Source organism: Ranitomeya variabilis, chromosome 4 (genome assembly GCF_051348905.1).
Source record: "Ranitomeya variabilis isolate aRanVar5 chromosome 4, aRanVar5.hap1, whole genome shotgun sequence".
NCBI classification, from domain to species: Eukaryota; Metazoa; Chordata; class Amphibia; order Anura; family Dendrobatidae; genus Ranitomeya; species Ranitomeya variabilis.
In genome coordinates, this window is record NC_135235.1 from 604,811,003 (window position 1) to 604,823,074 (window position 12,072).

Here is a 12,072-nt window from a genome sequence, read left to right on the forward strand (position 1 = left end):
GCACAGACCAATGTTTGTTAATGGCCCTCCGAATGTCATCACTTCTAGAATTGAAGTCAAGGATACAACGTACCTGATTGTTGTCCTTATACTTGTGCTGTTTATGTAACAGGGTATTTCTCTGGTTATGGTAAGCTCTTTGATAGGAGCGGCAAATAGTTTTCTTTCCATACCCCCGATCCCTGAAACGCATGCACAAATCCTGGGTCTGATTTTCAAACAGTTCGTCATTTGAGCAGATTCTTCTCGCGTGTAAAAACTGTCCAGTCGGAATATTTCTGATTAAATGACGTGGATGCTGTGAAGAAGAGTGTAGCAGGGAATTAACCGCTGTATTCTTACGGAACAGACCAGTACAAATTGTTCCATCATCCCCAATGATTATTGAGATGTCCAAGAAATCAATTTTCTTAGTCTCATACTTATACGTTAATTTTATGTTTTTATCATTAAGGTTTAGTTCTCCCATGAACAGTTTAAGATCCTCCTGTGTCCCCTGCCACACCATGATGACATCATCAATATATCTCCACCACGAGATCACACCCTGACTCAGTGGATGTGGATTGGTCACAAAAACATCCCGCTCCCATAAACCCAAAAATAAATTTGCATAAGAGGGCGCACAAGACGCCCCCATTGCAGTACCCTGTAACTGAAGAAAAAATGAATCCCGAAACAAGAAAAAATTATGTGTAAGAACGAAATCCAAAATACTAATCAAAAAACCACAAAAATCCCGATCCAGGCCACTATTGTAAAGGAAAAAAGATGTAGCCTCCAAACCATCCTGATGTCGAATGGAGGTGTACAATGACTCAACGTCACAAGTGACCAGAGCCATGTTATCCTCCAGTTGTTAACCGTCCTTTCTTCTTTTTTTAATATGTCTTTATTTCTGATGTTGTTAATTGTGTCATATATGTATTTTTTGTTGTTAGACTTTTTTATCACTGAGCACTGTCTTCACTGAGCACTTTTTTGTCTTTTGTGTCTTGCGTCTTTTTATATACTTTTGGCGGGTATCTGGGTTGATGATCCTCTGCCTGATATCAGGTATGGGTATGTTGTTGTTTTTGCTCTGGGCTAATATTACGGCCCAGTGGTGTATGATAGTTACCATGACTACTATCTATGTGCGCACCGGATGTGATTTCGGTGTTTCATTCATTATATGCGCTGTGTTCTTTGCCGTCCGGGTATGTACCTTTATGGTTGCCCTGGTTACGATACATGATACGGCGGATATGGCGTCAGCGGTGGACTTTACCTGTTGCACTCGCATGGATGTTTGTTGTTTCCATGGTTGCAGGAGGCGTCGCGCCGGATGTGAGGTCGGCGGTGACTGCTTCCTGTTGTTCTCCGGCGTTTCTCCGGTGCCTTTGCTCTGAAAAAACACGTGTCATTAAGGATTCCCGCAATTACAGGTGTCCTGCCTCAGACTTGTGAGTGAACTATTATATTAATGCCACTTTGGTCATTATGCGCATGCGAGCACAGCAGTCTTATGTTATCTAATTCTAAGCCGGCATCTTTTCATTGGTCTATTTATATATAAATACCTTTATTGGCCAGTGCCTAACCACCCCCCAGACGAAGCATTTCAGTGCGAAACGCGCGTCGGGTGTTGTTGGGCATCCAGCAGCGCTCTTATTTGGTAACTATACCCTTACTTTTTGTGCACATATTTGCTATTGTATTATTATGTATCATTTGTCCATTTGCACATGACCACTAATACTATGAGTATTCATTACTATAGCATTGTCTGTATTATGATTATTGTATCTACAAGAGTGTTTGCTGGTTTGTCCTCCATGTTTCTGTGTTTTAGGAGGCCACTCGGATATTGATTGATTTTTATTATTGTTATTCAATAAAGTTGTTTGTTTTATATTATTGCCTCATGTGAAGCTGGTCTTTGGCGTTGTATTAGTTGCTTCATGGCTATATATAGTGGATATTAATAGGCGTTGTGTGCTACTCCAGAGATAGTCACATGCGGCTTCAGGGTCACCGGATCATAGCAGTACAACTGGCCAACAATGAGTTAAATGCATCTCAGAAGAAGGGAAGAAAAGTGCTGAGCCATTTTTTTTTCTGTAGTCTGTTTTGTCTTTCCTTCCCTCTTTACCTCTGGGTGACTGAAGAGCTGTGTGCTAGCATGGATGTTCAGGGATTGGCTTCTCGTGTAGACCAGCTGGCTGCTAGGGTACAGGGTATTTCCGATTATATTGTTCAGACTCCGGTTTTAGAGCCTAGGATTCCTACTCCTGATTTGTTTTTTGGGTACAGGTCTAAATTTTTGAGTTTTAAAAATAACTGTAAACTGTTTTTTGCTCTGAAACCTCGTTCTTCTGGTGATCCCATTCAGCAGGTAAAAATTGTCATCTCACTGCTGTGTGGCGATCCTCAGGATTGGGCATTTTCCCTGGAATCTGGGAATCCTGCCTTGCTTAATGTAGAAGTTTTTTTCAGGCTCTAGGGTTATTGTATGATGAACCAAATTCTGTGGATCATGCTGAGAAGACCTTGTTGACCCTGTTTCAGGGTCAAGAAGCGGCAGAATTGTATTGTCAGAAATTTAGAAAATGGTCTGTGCTGACTAAGTGGAATGAGGATGCTTTGGCGGCAATTTTCAGAAAGGGTCTTTCTGAATCTGTTAAAGATGTTATGGTGGGGTTTCCCACGCCTATTGGTCTAAGCGATTCTATGTCTCTGGCCATTCAGATTGATCGGCGCCTGCGTGAGCGCAGAGCTGTGCGCGCTGTGGCGTTGTCCTCAGAGCAGACACCTGAGCCTATGCAGTGCGATAGGATTCTGTCTGGAGCGGAACAACGGGGATTCAGACGTCAGAATGGGTTGTGTTTTTACTGTGGTGATGCTTCTCATGTCATTTCGGTCTGCCCTAAGTGTACTAAGAGGATCGCTAGTTCAGTTACCATTGGTACCGTACAACCTAAATTACTGTTATCTGTGACATTGATCTGCTCATTGTCATAATTTTCTGTCATGGCGTTTGTAGATTCTGGCGCCGCTTTGAACTTAATGGACTTTGAATTTGCTAGACGTTGTGGTTTCCCCTTGCAGTCTTTGGAGAACCCTATTCCTTTAAGGGGCATTGATGCTACACCTTTGGCTAAAAATAAACCCCAGTTTTGGACACAGGTGACCATGTGCATGGCGCCAGCCCATCGGGAGGATTGTCGCTTTCTGGTGTTGCATAATTTGCATGATGCTATTGTGCTGGGTTTTCCATGGTTGCAGGTACATAATCCGGTGTTGGATTGGAAATCTATGTCTGTGACTAGTTGGGGTTGTCAGGGAGTTCATGGTGACGTTCCTTTGATGTCAATCTCCTCTTCCCCCTCTTCTGAAATTCCAGAGTTCTTGTCTGATTTTCAGGATGTGTTCGATGAGCCCAAGTCCAGTTCCCTTCCACCGCATAGGGACTGTGATTGTGCTATTGACTTGATTCCAGGTTGTAAGTTTCCTAAGGGCCGACTTTTCAACCTGTCTGTGCCTGAACATACCGCCATGCGGAGTTATATTAAGGAGTCTTTGGAGAAAGGGCATATTCGGCCATCTTCTTCGCCATTGGGAGCGGGATTTTTTTTGTTGTCAAGAAGGATAGCTCCTTGAGACCCTGTATTGATTATCGCCTCTTGAATAAGATTACGATCAAATTTCAATACCCTTTGCCTTTGCTTTCTGATTTGTTTGCTAGGATTAAGGGGGCTAGTTGGTTTACTAAGATTGATCTTCGAGGAGCATATAATCTTGTTCGTATTAAGCAGGGTGACGAATGGAAAACTGCGTTTAATACGCCCGAGGGCCATTTTGAATACCTTGTGATGCCTTTCTGGCTCTCTAATGCTCCATCTGTTTTTCAGTCCTTCATGCATTATATCTTCCGGAATTATCTTGATAAATTCATGATTGTATATTTGGATGACATTTTGATTTTTTCCGATGATTGGGAGTCTCATGTGAAACAGGTCAGGATGGTATTTCAGATCCTTCGTGATAATGCTTTATTTGTGAAGGGGTCTAAGTGTCTCTTTGGAGTGCAGAAGGTTTCTTTTTTGGGCTTTATTTTTTCTCCCTCATCTATAGAGATAGATCCGGTTAAGGTTCAGGCCATTCATGATTGGATTCAGCCCACGTCCATGAAGAGTCTTCAGAAATTTTTGGGCTTTGCTAATTTCTATCGCCGTTTCATTGCTAACTTCTCCAGTGTGGTTAAACCCCTGACCGATTTGACGAAAAAAGGGCGCTGATGTGACAAATTGGTCCTCTGCGGCTGTCTCTGCCTTTCAGGAGCTTAAACGCTGATTTACTTCTGCCCCAGTGTTGCGTCAGCCAGATTTTTCTCTTCCATTTCAGGTTGAGGTTGACGCTTCTGAGATTGGGGCAGGGGCCGTTTTGTCTCAGAGGAATTCTGATGGTTCCTTGATGAGGCCATGTGCCTTCTTTTCCCGAAAGTTTTCGCCTGCTGAACGTAATTATGATGTCGGCAATCGGGAATTGTTGGCTATGATGTGGGCGTTCGAGGAATGGCGACATTGGCTTGAGGGAGCCAAGCACCGTATTGTGGTCTTGACCGATCATAAAAATCTGATTTACCTTGAGTCTGCCAAGCGGCTGAATCCTAGAAAGGCTCGATGGTCTTTGTTTTTCTCCTGTTTTGATTTCGTGGTCTCGTATCTTCCGGGTTCTAAGAATATTAAGGCTGATGCCCTCTCTAGGAGCTTTTTGCCTGATTCTCCGGAGGTCCTTGAACCGGTCGGCATTCTAAAGGAAGGGGTGGTCCTTTCTGCCATCTCCCCTGATTCCTGAATTCTTCAGGAATTTCAGGCTGACAAACCTGACCGCTGTCCAGTGGGGAAACTGTTCGTTCCTGATAAATGGACTAGTAGAGTGATTTCGGAGGTTCATTGTTCTGTGTTGGCTGATCATCATGGTATTTTTGGTACCAGAGATTTGGTTGGTAGGTCTTTTTGGTGGCCTTCTTTGTCGCGGGATGTGCGTTCTTTTGTGCAGTCCTGTGGGACTTGTGCGCGGGCTAAGCCTTGTTGTTCCCACACTAGTGAGTTGCTTTTGCCTTTGCCGGTCCCTGAGAGGCCTTGGACGCATATTTCTATGGATTTTATTTCAGACCTTCCGGTTTCCCAGAGGATGTCGGTTATCTGGGTGGTTTGTGACCGGTTTTCTAAGATGGTTCATTTGGTGCCTTTGCCTAAGTTGCCTTCCTCTTCTGATTTGGTTCCATTGTTTTTTCAGCATGTGGTTCGTTTGCATGGTATTCTGTAGAATATTGTGTCCGACAGAGGTTCCCAGTTTGTTTCTAGGTTTTGGCGAGCCTTTTGTGCTAGGCTGGGCATTGATTTGTCTTTTTCTTCCGCATTTCATCCTCAGACAAATGGCCAATTTCTAATTAACCAGACTTTGGAAACTTATTTGAGATGCTTTGTGTCTGCTGATCAGGATGATTGGGTGGCTTTCTTGCCATTGGCCAAGTTTGCCCTTAATAATCGGTCTAGTTCTGCTACCTTGGTTTCACCCTTCTTTTGTAATTCTGGTTTTCATCCTTGTTTTTCTTCAGGGCAGGTTGAGCCTTCTGATTGTCCTGGGGTGGACTCTGTGGTTGACAGGTTGCAGCAAATTTGGGCTCATGTTGTGGACAATTTGGTGTTGTCTCAGGAGGAGGCTCAGCGTTTTGCTAACCGTCGTCGGTGTGTGGGTTCCCGGCTTCGGGTTGGGGATTTGGTCTGGTTGTCTTCCCGTCATGTTCCTATGAAGGTTTCTTCCCCTAAGTTCAAGCCTCGGTTTATTGGTCCTTATAGGATTTCTGAGATTATCAATCCAGTGTCTTTTCGTTGGGCCCTTCCAGCCTCTTTTTCCATCCATAATGTTTTTCATAGATCTTTGTTGCGGAAATATGTGGTGCCCGTTGTTCCCTCTGTTGATCCTCCTGCCCCGGTGTTGATTGATGGGGAGTTGGAGTATGTGGTTGAGAAGATTTTGGATTCTCATTTTTCGAGGCGGAAGCTTCAGTATCTTGTCAAATGGAAGGGTTATGGCCAGGAGGATAATTCTTGGGTTGTTGCCTCCGATGTTCATGCTGACGATTTCGTTCGTGCCTTTCATTTGGCTCATCCTGATCAGCCTGGTGGCTCTGGTGAGGGTTCGGTGACCCCTCCTCAAGGGGGGGTATGTTGTGAATTCTGCTCTTGGGCTCCCTCCGGTGGTTATAAGTGGTAGCGCTGCTGTCTTTGGATCGCAGCATTTATCAGGTGTGTCCACTTATTGCAACTCTGACTGGGCTATTTAGTCTTGCTTGACCCTTTAGTCAGTGCCAGTTGTCCATTGTTCCTGGAGGATTCACATCCTTGCCTGGTCTCTCCTGCTTGCTGTTCATTTCAGCAAAGATAAGTTCTGGCCTTGTTTTTTGCAGTCCACATGCTGTGGGCCTTATTGTTCAGTTCTTTTCCATGTTTTGTCTTGTCCAGCTTGGTCTGCATAAGGATTTGTTCAGCCAAGCTGGTATCTCTGGAGATGCATATCTTTAGTTAGTTGTGGAGATTTTGTATTTTCTGTGGTGGATATTTTCTAGTGTTTTAATACTGACCGCATAGTACTCTGTCCTATCCTTTCTATTTAGCTAGAGTGGCCTCCTTTGCTAAATCCTGATTTCAGTCTGCGTATGTTATTTCCCTCTCCTCTCACAGTCAATATTTGTGGGGGGCTGTCTATCCTTTGGGGATTTTCTCTGAGGCAAGATAGTTTTCCCTTTTCTATCTCTAGGGGAATTTAGTCCTCCGGCTGTGTCGAGATGTCTAGGGAGTGTTAGATACATTCCACGGCTACTTCTAGTTGCGGTGTTAAGTTCAGGGTCTGCGGTCAGTACAGGTGCCACCATCTCCAGAGTACGTCTCATGCTGCTCCTAGGCCACCAGATCATAACATAGGGGTGTGTTTGAGTTATTGTTTCAGTTTGAATTGGGGGGTTTCAATGTTTAGGCACATCAGGGGCTCTCCAAACGCAACATGACGTCCTATCTCAATTCCCGTCAATTTTGCATTGGAAAGTCAAATGGCGCTCCTTCTCTTCTGAGCTCTGCCATGCGCCCAAACAGTGGTTTACCCCCACATATGGGGTATCAGCGTACTCAGTACAAATTGCACAACAACTTTTGGGGTCCAATTTCTTCTGTTACTCTTGGGAAAATAAAAAATCGGGGGCGAAAAAGTCATTTTTGTGAAAAAATATGATTTTTTTATTATTAAAGCTCTACATTATCACCTTCTGTGAAGCACTTGGTGGGTCAAAGTGTTCACCACACATCTAGATAAGTTCCTTAGGGGGTCTACTTTCCAAAATGGTGTCACTTGTGGGGGTTTTCAATATTTAAGCTCATCAGGGGCTCTCGAAATGCGACATGGCGTCCTATCTCAATTCCAGTCAATTTTGCATTGAAAAATCAAATGGCGCTCCTTCCCTTCTGAGCTCTGCCATGCGCCCAAACAGTGGTTTACCCCCATATATGGGTTATCAGCATACTCAGAACAAATTGTACAACAACCTTTCGGGTCCAATTTCTCCTGTTAATCTTGGAAAAATAAAACAAATTGGAGCTAAAATAAATTTTTTGTGAAAAAAAGTTAAATGTTCATTTCTTTTTAAACATTCCAAAAATTCCTGTGAATCACCTGAAGGGTTAATATACTTCTTGAATGTGGTTTTGAGCACCTTGGGGGTGCAGTTTTTAGAATGGTGTCACACTTGGGTATTTGCTATCATATAGACCCCTCAAAGTGACTTCAAATGTGATGTGGTCGCTAAAAAAAAATCGTATTGTAAAAATGAGAAATTGCTGGTCAACTTTTAACCCTTATAACTCCCTAACAAAAAAAAATGTTGTAAAGTAGATATGTGGGAAATGTTACTTATTAAGTATTTTGGGTGACATATCTCTGTGATTTACGGGCAAACAAATTGAACATTTCCTTTTTTTTTTTTTTCAAATAAACACAGGTAATATCAAAGAAATTTTACCACTAACATGAAGTACAATATGTCACGAGAAATCACTGGGATCCGTTGAAGCGTTCCAGAGTTATAACCTCATAAAGGGACAGAGGTAAAAATTGTAAAAATTGGCCTGGTCATTAACGTGCAAACCACCCTTTTGGGCAAAGGGGTTAAAAGCACGATGCTGACCCTATTTCGGCAGCAGCTCTCCCAACACTAGCTAAATCCGGAGCTGAATGCGGCAAGAGGTCTCTTATACTCGTGATGATGCTGTGCAGCCAAGCCAATCACTGCATGACCACAATAAAGATGGCTGCGGCGTTTCATGGCCTGGCAGACAATCCCTGCAGCGTGATTTGGTCTCTAAAATCCGCAAAAAATGCTGGGTGGAGACACCAGTTCCCACCGAGTAATCCCGGAAATGCTCGATACTCACCTAGTACACAGAGCATAGTGATACTCAGGCGAGTAACAACTAGTGGCGAGCACATTCGCTCATCACTAATAACCTCCAATACATGGTGTATTTCCATGCACCTCTTCACACCCACACATGGGTATACGCTTCCTGATTTTGGATATTTGGTGTGCTTCTCCTTTTCCTCATCCTCATCATCCACCACCGCTAAAACACCAGGGTGAACGTGTTCTATGCTGCTACAGCCAATCAATTTTTTTGCAGAGGTGTCTATGATCCCCATATATTTTTTTTAAAAAATGTAACCCCCATGGGGAAATGTTTGTCAGCCCATGCTCTTAGTGTATGGGCTTTCCAAGTCTAGGAGACCAGCTCCTTTCAATTGGGCCTATTTTTTAATGTGGCCTTCCTTCACGTCTTATCATCCACCACCACTAAATCACCAGGGTTAACGTGTTCCATGCTGCTACAGCCACTCTAGTTTTTTTGCAAGGGTGTCTATGATCCCCATAAAAACAATTTACCCCCATGGGGAAATGCTTGCCAGCCCATACACTAAGTGTATGGGCATTACGAGTCTAGGAGACCCGCTGTTAGGTGTCAAGTTCCCGCCGCTGCACAGGGGAAATCTTGAACCATGTCTGCTGTGGTCTCCCCTTCTCCCCCAGCCACAGTAGAGCCTGCTCAGCAGAGATGTTGGTCCCAGCATCTGGCTCAGGCTGATACTGGACGACTGGTTAGTACTGCCCTTCTAGGCTCTGTCATTGTAGCCAGCAATGTTCAGCAGTGAGCAGGTCTTTCTCTGACTAAGTCCCACTTTTTCCATACTGAGCATGCCCACGGGACAACCTCCCATTGGAGGTCTGGGGTCACATGCTCAGGTCCTGTAGCAGCTCTTATTGGACTACCAGGAAGGGCCTTGTCTGCTACAGCTATAAAAGGTTCGCATGGCCGCACGGCCTTGCACTAGTATCAACCTATGTTTTGAGTCTTGCTACCGTGTGATCATGTTTGCATGTGGTCAGGGTTGGCAGAAATAAGCCCCTAGAATACCGGCACCTCCGGTGAGGAGTTGTTTGTGTGCTATGCTGACTGCATGACCACAGTTTTGCTCTGTTTTGTAGCTGTGTTCCTCTGTGAGGTAAACAGGGCACAGTGTTTCCCTATCCTAGTGATTCTGTGAAGTAACAGAGTTCACTAATACCGCCATATAGCACCGCCAATTGCTATCAGCAGGTTCCTCTCCTGTATGGTGGACCCCGGGTTGCGAATGCACCTATTATTACATATATTTATACTCGGTGCGTTCCGCCATCCCTAACACCTGCTCCTTTGTAATGGGACAGTTTTTTTATGAGGCCCTCCTCCATGTTTCTTACAAGGGGGATTGGGGTGTGTGCAAATTTGGGTCAAGGCGGCTCTTGCATTCAATGCATAAGGAAACAGTATGGCAGGATGTGAAGTTGGTTTTCCTGTGGCCATCCAGTACCTGGGTTGAAAGGCTTCTTGGGGTTCATTTGACTTGGTAGTAAGGCAGACCTTGCAGTCAATGCAAAAGAAAACCGTATAGGAGTACAAAATGAATCATGTGAAGTGCGTTTTCCTGTGGCCATCCAGTACCTAGGTTCAAAGCCTTATTGGGGTGCATATGACTTGGTAGCAGGGCAGGCCTTGCAGTCAATGCAAAAAAATTTCAGGAAGCCCTCCTGTACCTCTTGTGAAAGGGGTATTGGGGTGCGTCGTAATTTTTGGCAGCGCAGTCACTTCATAGGCAATAACAGCATAGGACACTCTTTTATAATGGTCCTTAAAGAATATTAATGCCACCTCATGCCCCTCTAAAAATAGGCTTTGTGAATTTAAGAATCCCTTCTTCATAAATGAAACACATGTGTCTCCTTATGTGTCACACACCACATGGCCAGCTAGGGTTGTTAAATGTGAATGCATTTGTAGTGGTTGAAAGCAATATTAAAGTTGAAAAACACATCAAAAACGCTGCGTATGAATATAGCCCAAGTGGTGGAGAACATTTCGGTCTGAGGTTAATTGTCATTACCATGGAAAGGATGTACCTTAACATATTTCCCAGCAAGATCCATTTTGGTTTCGTTTTTGTATGATTTTTGGTGCACCGGTAAAAATGGCGTGAAACTCTGACAACATTGTTTACAGCTGTGAACTAGGAGTCAGGAATGCTCCCAGGGGCGATCCCCATGATGTCCCTGTGTCATTTGAGCAGTGTTTCCATCATTTTCAGAGGTTTACAGACCTTAAAAGGACCCCCGGGGGGATTGAGGTAAAAATACTTGGGCCTCCCATAGATTTACATTGGGCTCGTTGTTCTGTCTGAGTATTCCAATTTGCTCGACCCGAGTATTTTAGTGCTCGCTCCTCACTAAATAAAACCCAAAAGCCGCATATAGTCACCGAAACGTGGCTGCACAATCACAGCATTTTCTGCCATTACCCCGATAATTGCCATTGCTTTATTGGATGTCACCTGTTTGTGCTAAAAAAATACAGCAATTTGCTGCAAAATCACAGATGTTTTATGCTGGAAGGTTCTAGGCTGCATGACAGGAACTGCAGGACAACGGCTATAGTTCACCTGTAGGATCACATGGGCTTGTCTGGTTAGGAAAGAGTTACAGACTGCACAGAGATGGAGGCGGAGCTTCTCCTATAAATGCCAGGCAGGAAGTGCAAGCTCTTGATAAACATCTCCATCTTGTAGGAGGGTGGGGAGCTGTATATCAGGTCACAGGAGGACTTTACATTAGAGCAGGGGAATAACATGAGCATTAGTCTGCAGACTGATATCAGGATACATAGGTGGCACATGAATACAAAGTGCAATAGTCTGCAGGCTCAGATATCAGGATACATAGGTGGCACATGAATACAGTGTGTGAGGGGTCAAGTTCCCACCTCTGCACAGGGGGAATCTCGGTCCATCTCCTCTGCGGTCTCCCATTCTTCTCCTGCCACAGTGGAGCCTGCTCAGCAGAGATGTCGGTCCCAGCATCTTGCTCAGTCCCACTCTGTCAGTGCTGGGCAGCGGTGAGCAGACGCTTCTGGGACTAAGTCCTGCTTTTCTCGTTCTGAGCATGCCCTGAGTAAGATCTCTCAGTGGAGATCGAGGGTCACATGGTCAGATACTGCAGCTAAGTCCATTGGTCCTTTCAGGAAGGTCCTATAGGTGCTAGGACTAAGTCCTGCTCTGCACACACTGAGCATGCCCAGGGCAAGATCTCTCAGTGGAGATTTAGGGTCACATGCTCAGGTATGGCAGTCTCTCATTGGTCCTTCTAGGAAGGTCTTTTACTTACTGCAGCTATATAAGGCTCACATGGCTGCAAGGCCATGCACTAGTATCAAATCTGTTATGTGCATGCGCCAGTGTGGTCACATTTATGTGTCTTCAGGGACTCGGCTGAAATAAGCCCCTAGAATGCCGGCACCTCCGGCGAGGAGATTGTGTGTGTGGATCTAGGGCCCCGGCTGAAATAAGCCCCTAGAATACCGGCTTCTCCGGTGAGGAGATTGTATGTGTGCGTGACCACAGACTGCCTTCAGCTCGGCAGTTAGCTGTGAACTCCTGTGGGGTTAACAGGGC

The 12,072-nt window shown here is 44.6% G+C and overlaps 1 protein-coding gene and 1 long non-coding RNA gene across 2 annotated transcripts in view; one reads left to right on the forward strand and one right to left on the reverse strand.

The window, feature by feature from the left end:
• The window catches only part of LOC143766009 (uncharacterized), a 37,008-nt gene extending 28,868 nt beyond the window's left edge, over nucleotides 1–8,140 (forward strand). Inside the window, exon 3 of the long non-coding RNA XR_013213498.1 lies at nucleotides 8,039–8,140. This is a non-coding gene — a long non-coding RNA (uncharacterized LOC143766009). The remainder of the gene's footprint in view (nucleotides 1–8,038) is intronic.
• The window catches only part of LOC143766008 (adenosine deaminase-like), a 102,187-nt gene extending 90,679 nt beyond the window's left edge, over nucleotides 1–11,508 (reverse strand). Inside the window, exon 1 of the mRNA XM_077253322.1 lies at nucleotides 11,385–11,508. Coding sequence (XP_077109437.1) covers nucleotides 11,385–11,411 — 27 coding nt within the window. The 5' untranslated portion in view covers nucleotides 11,412–11,508. The remainder of the gene's footprint in view (nucleotides 1–11,384) is intronic.
• Nucleotides 11,509–12,072: the final 564 nt, after the last annotated feature.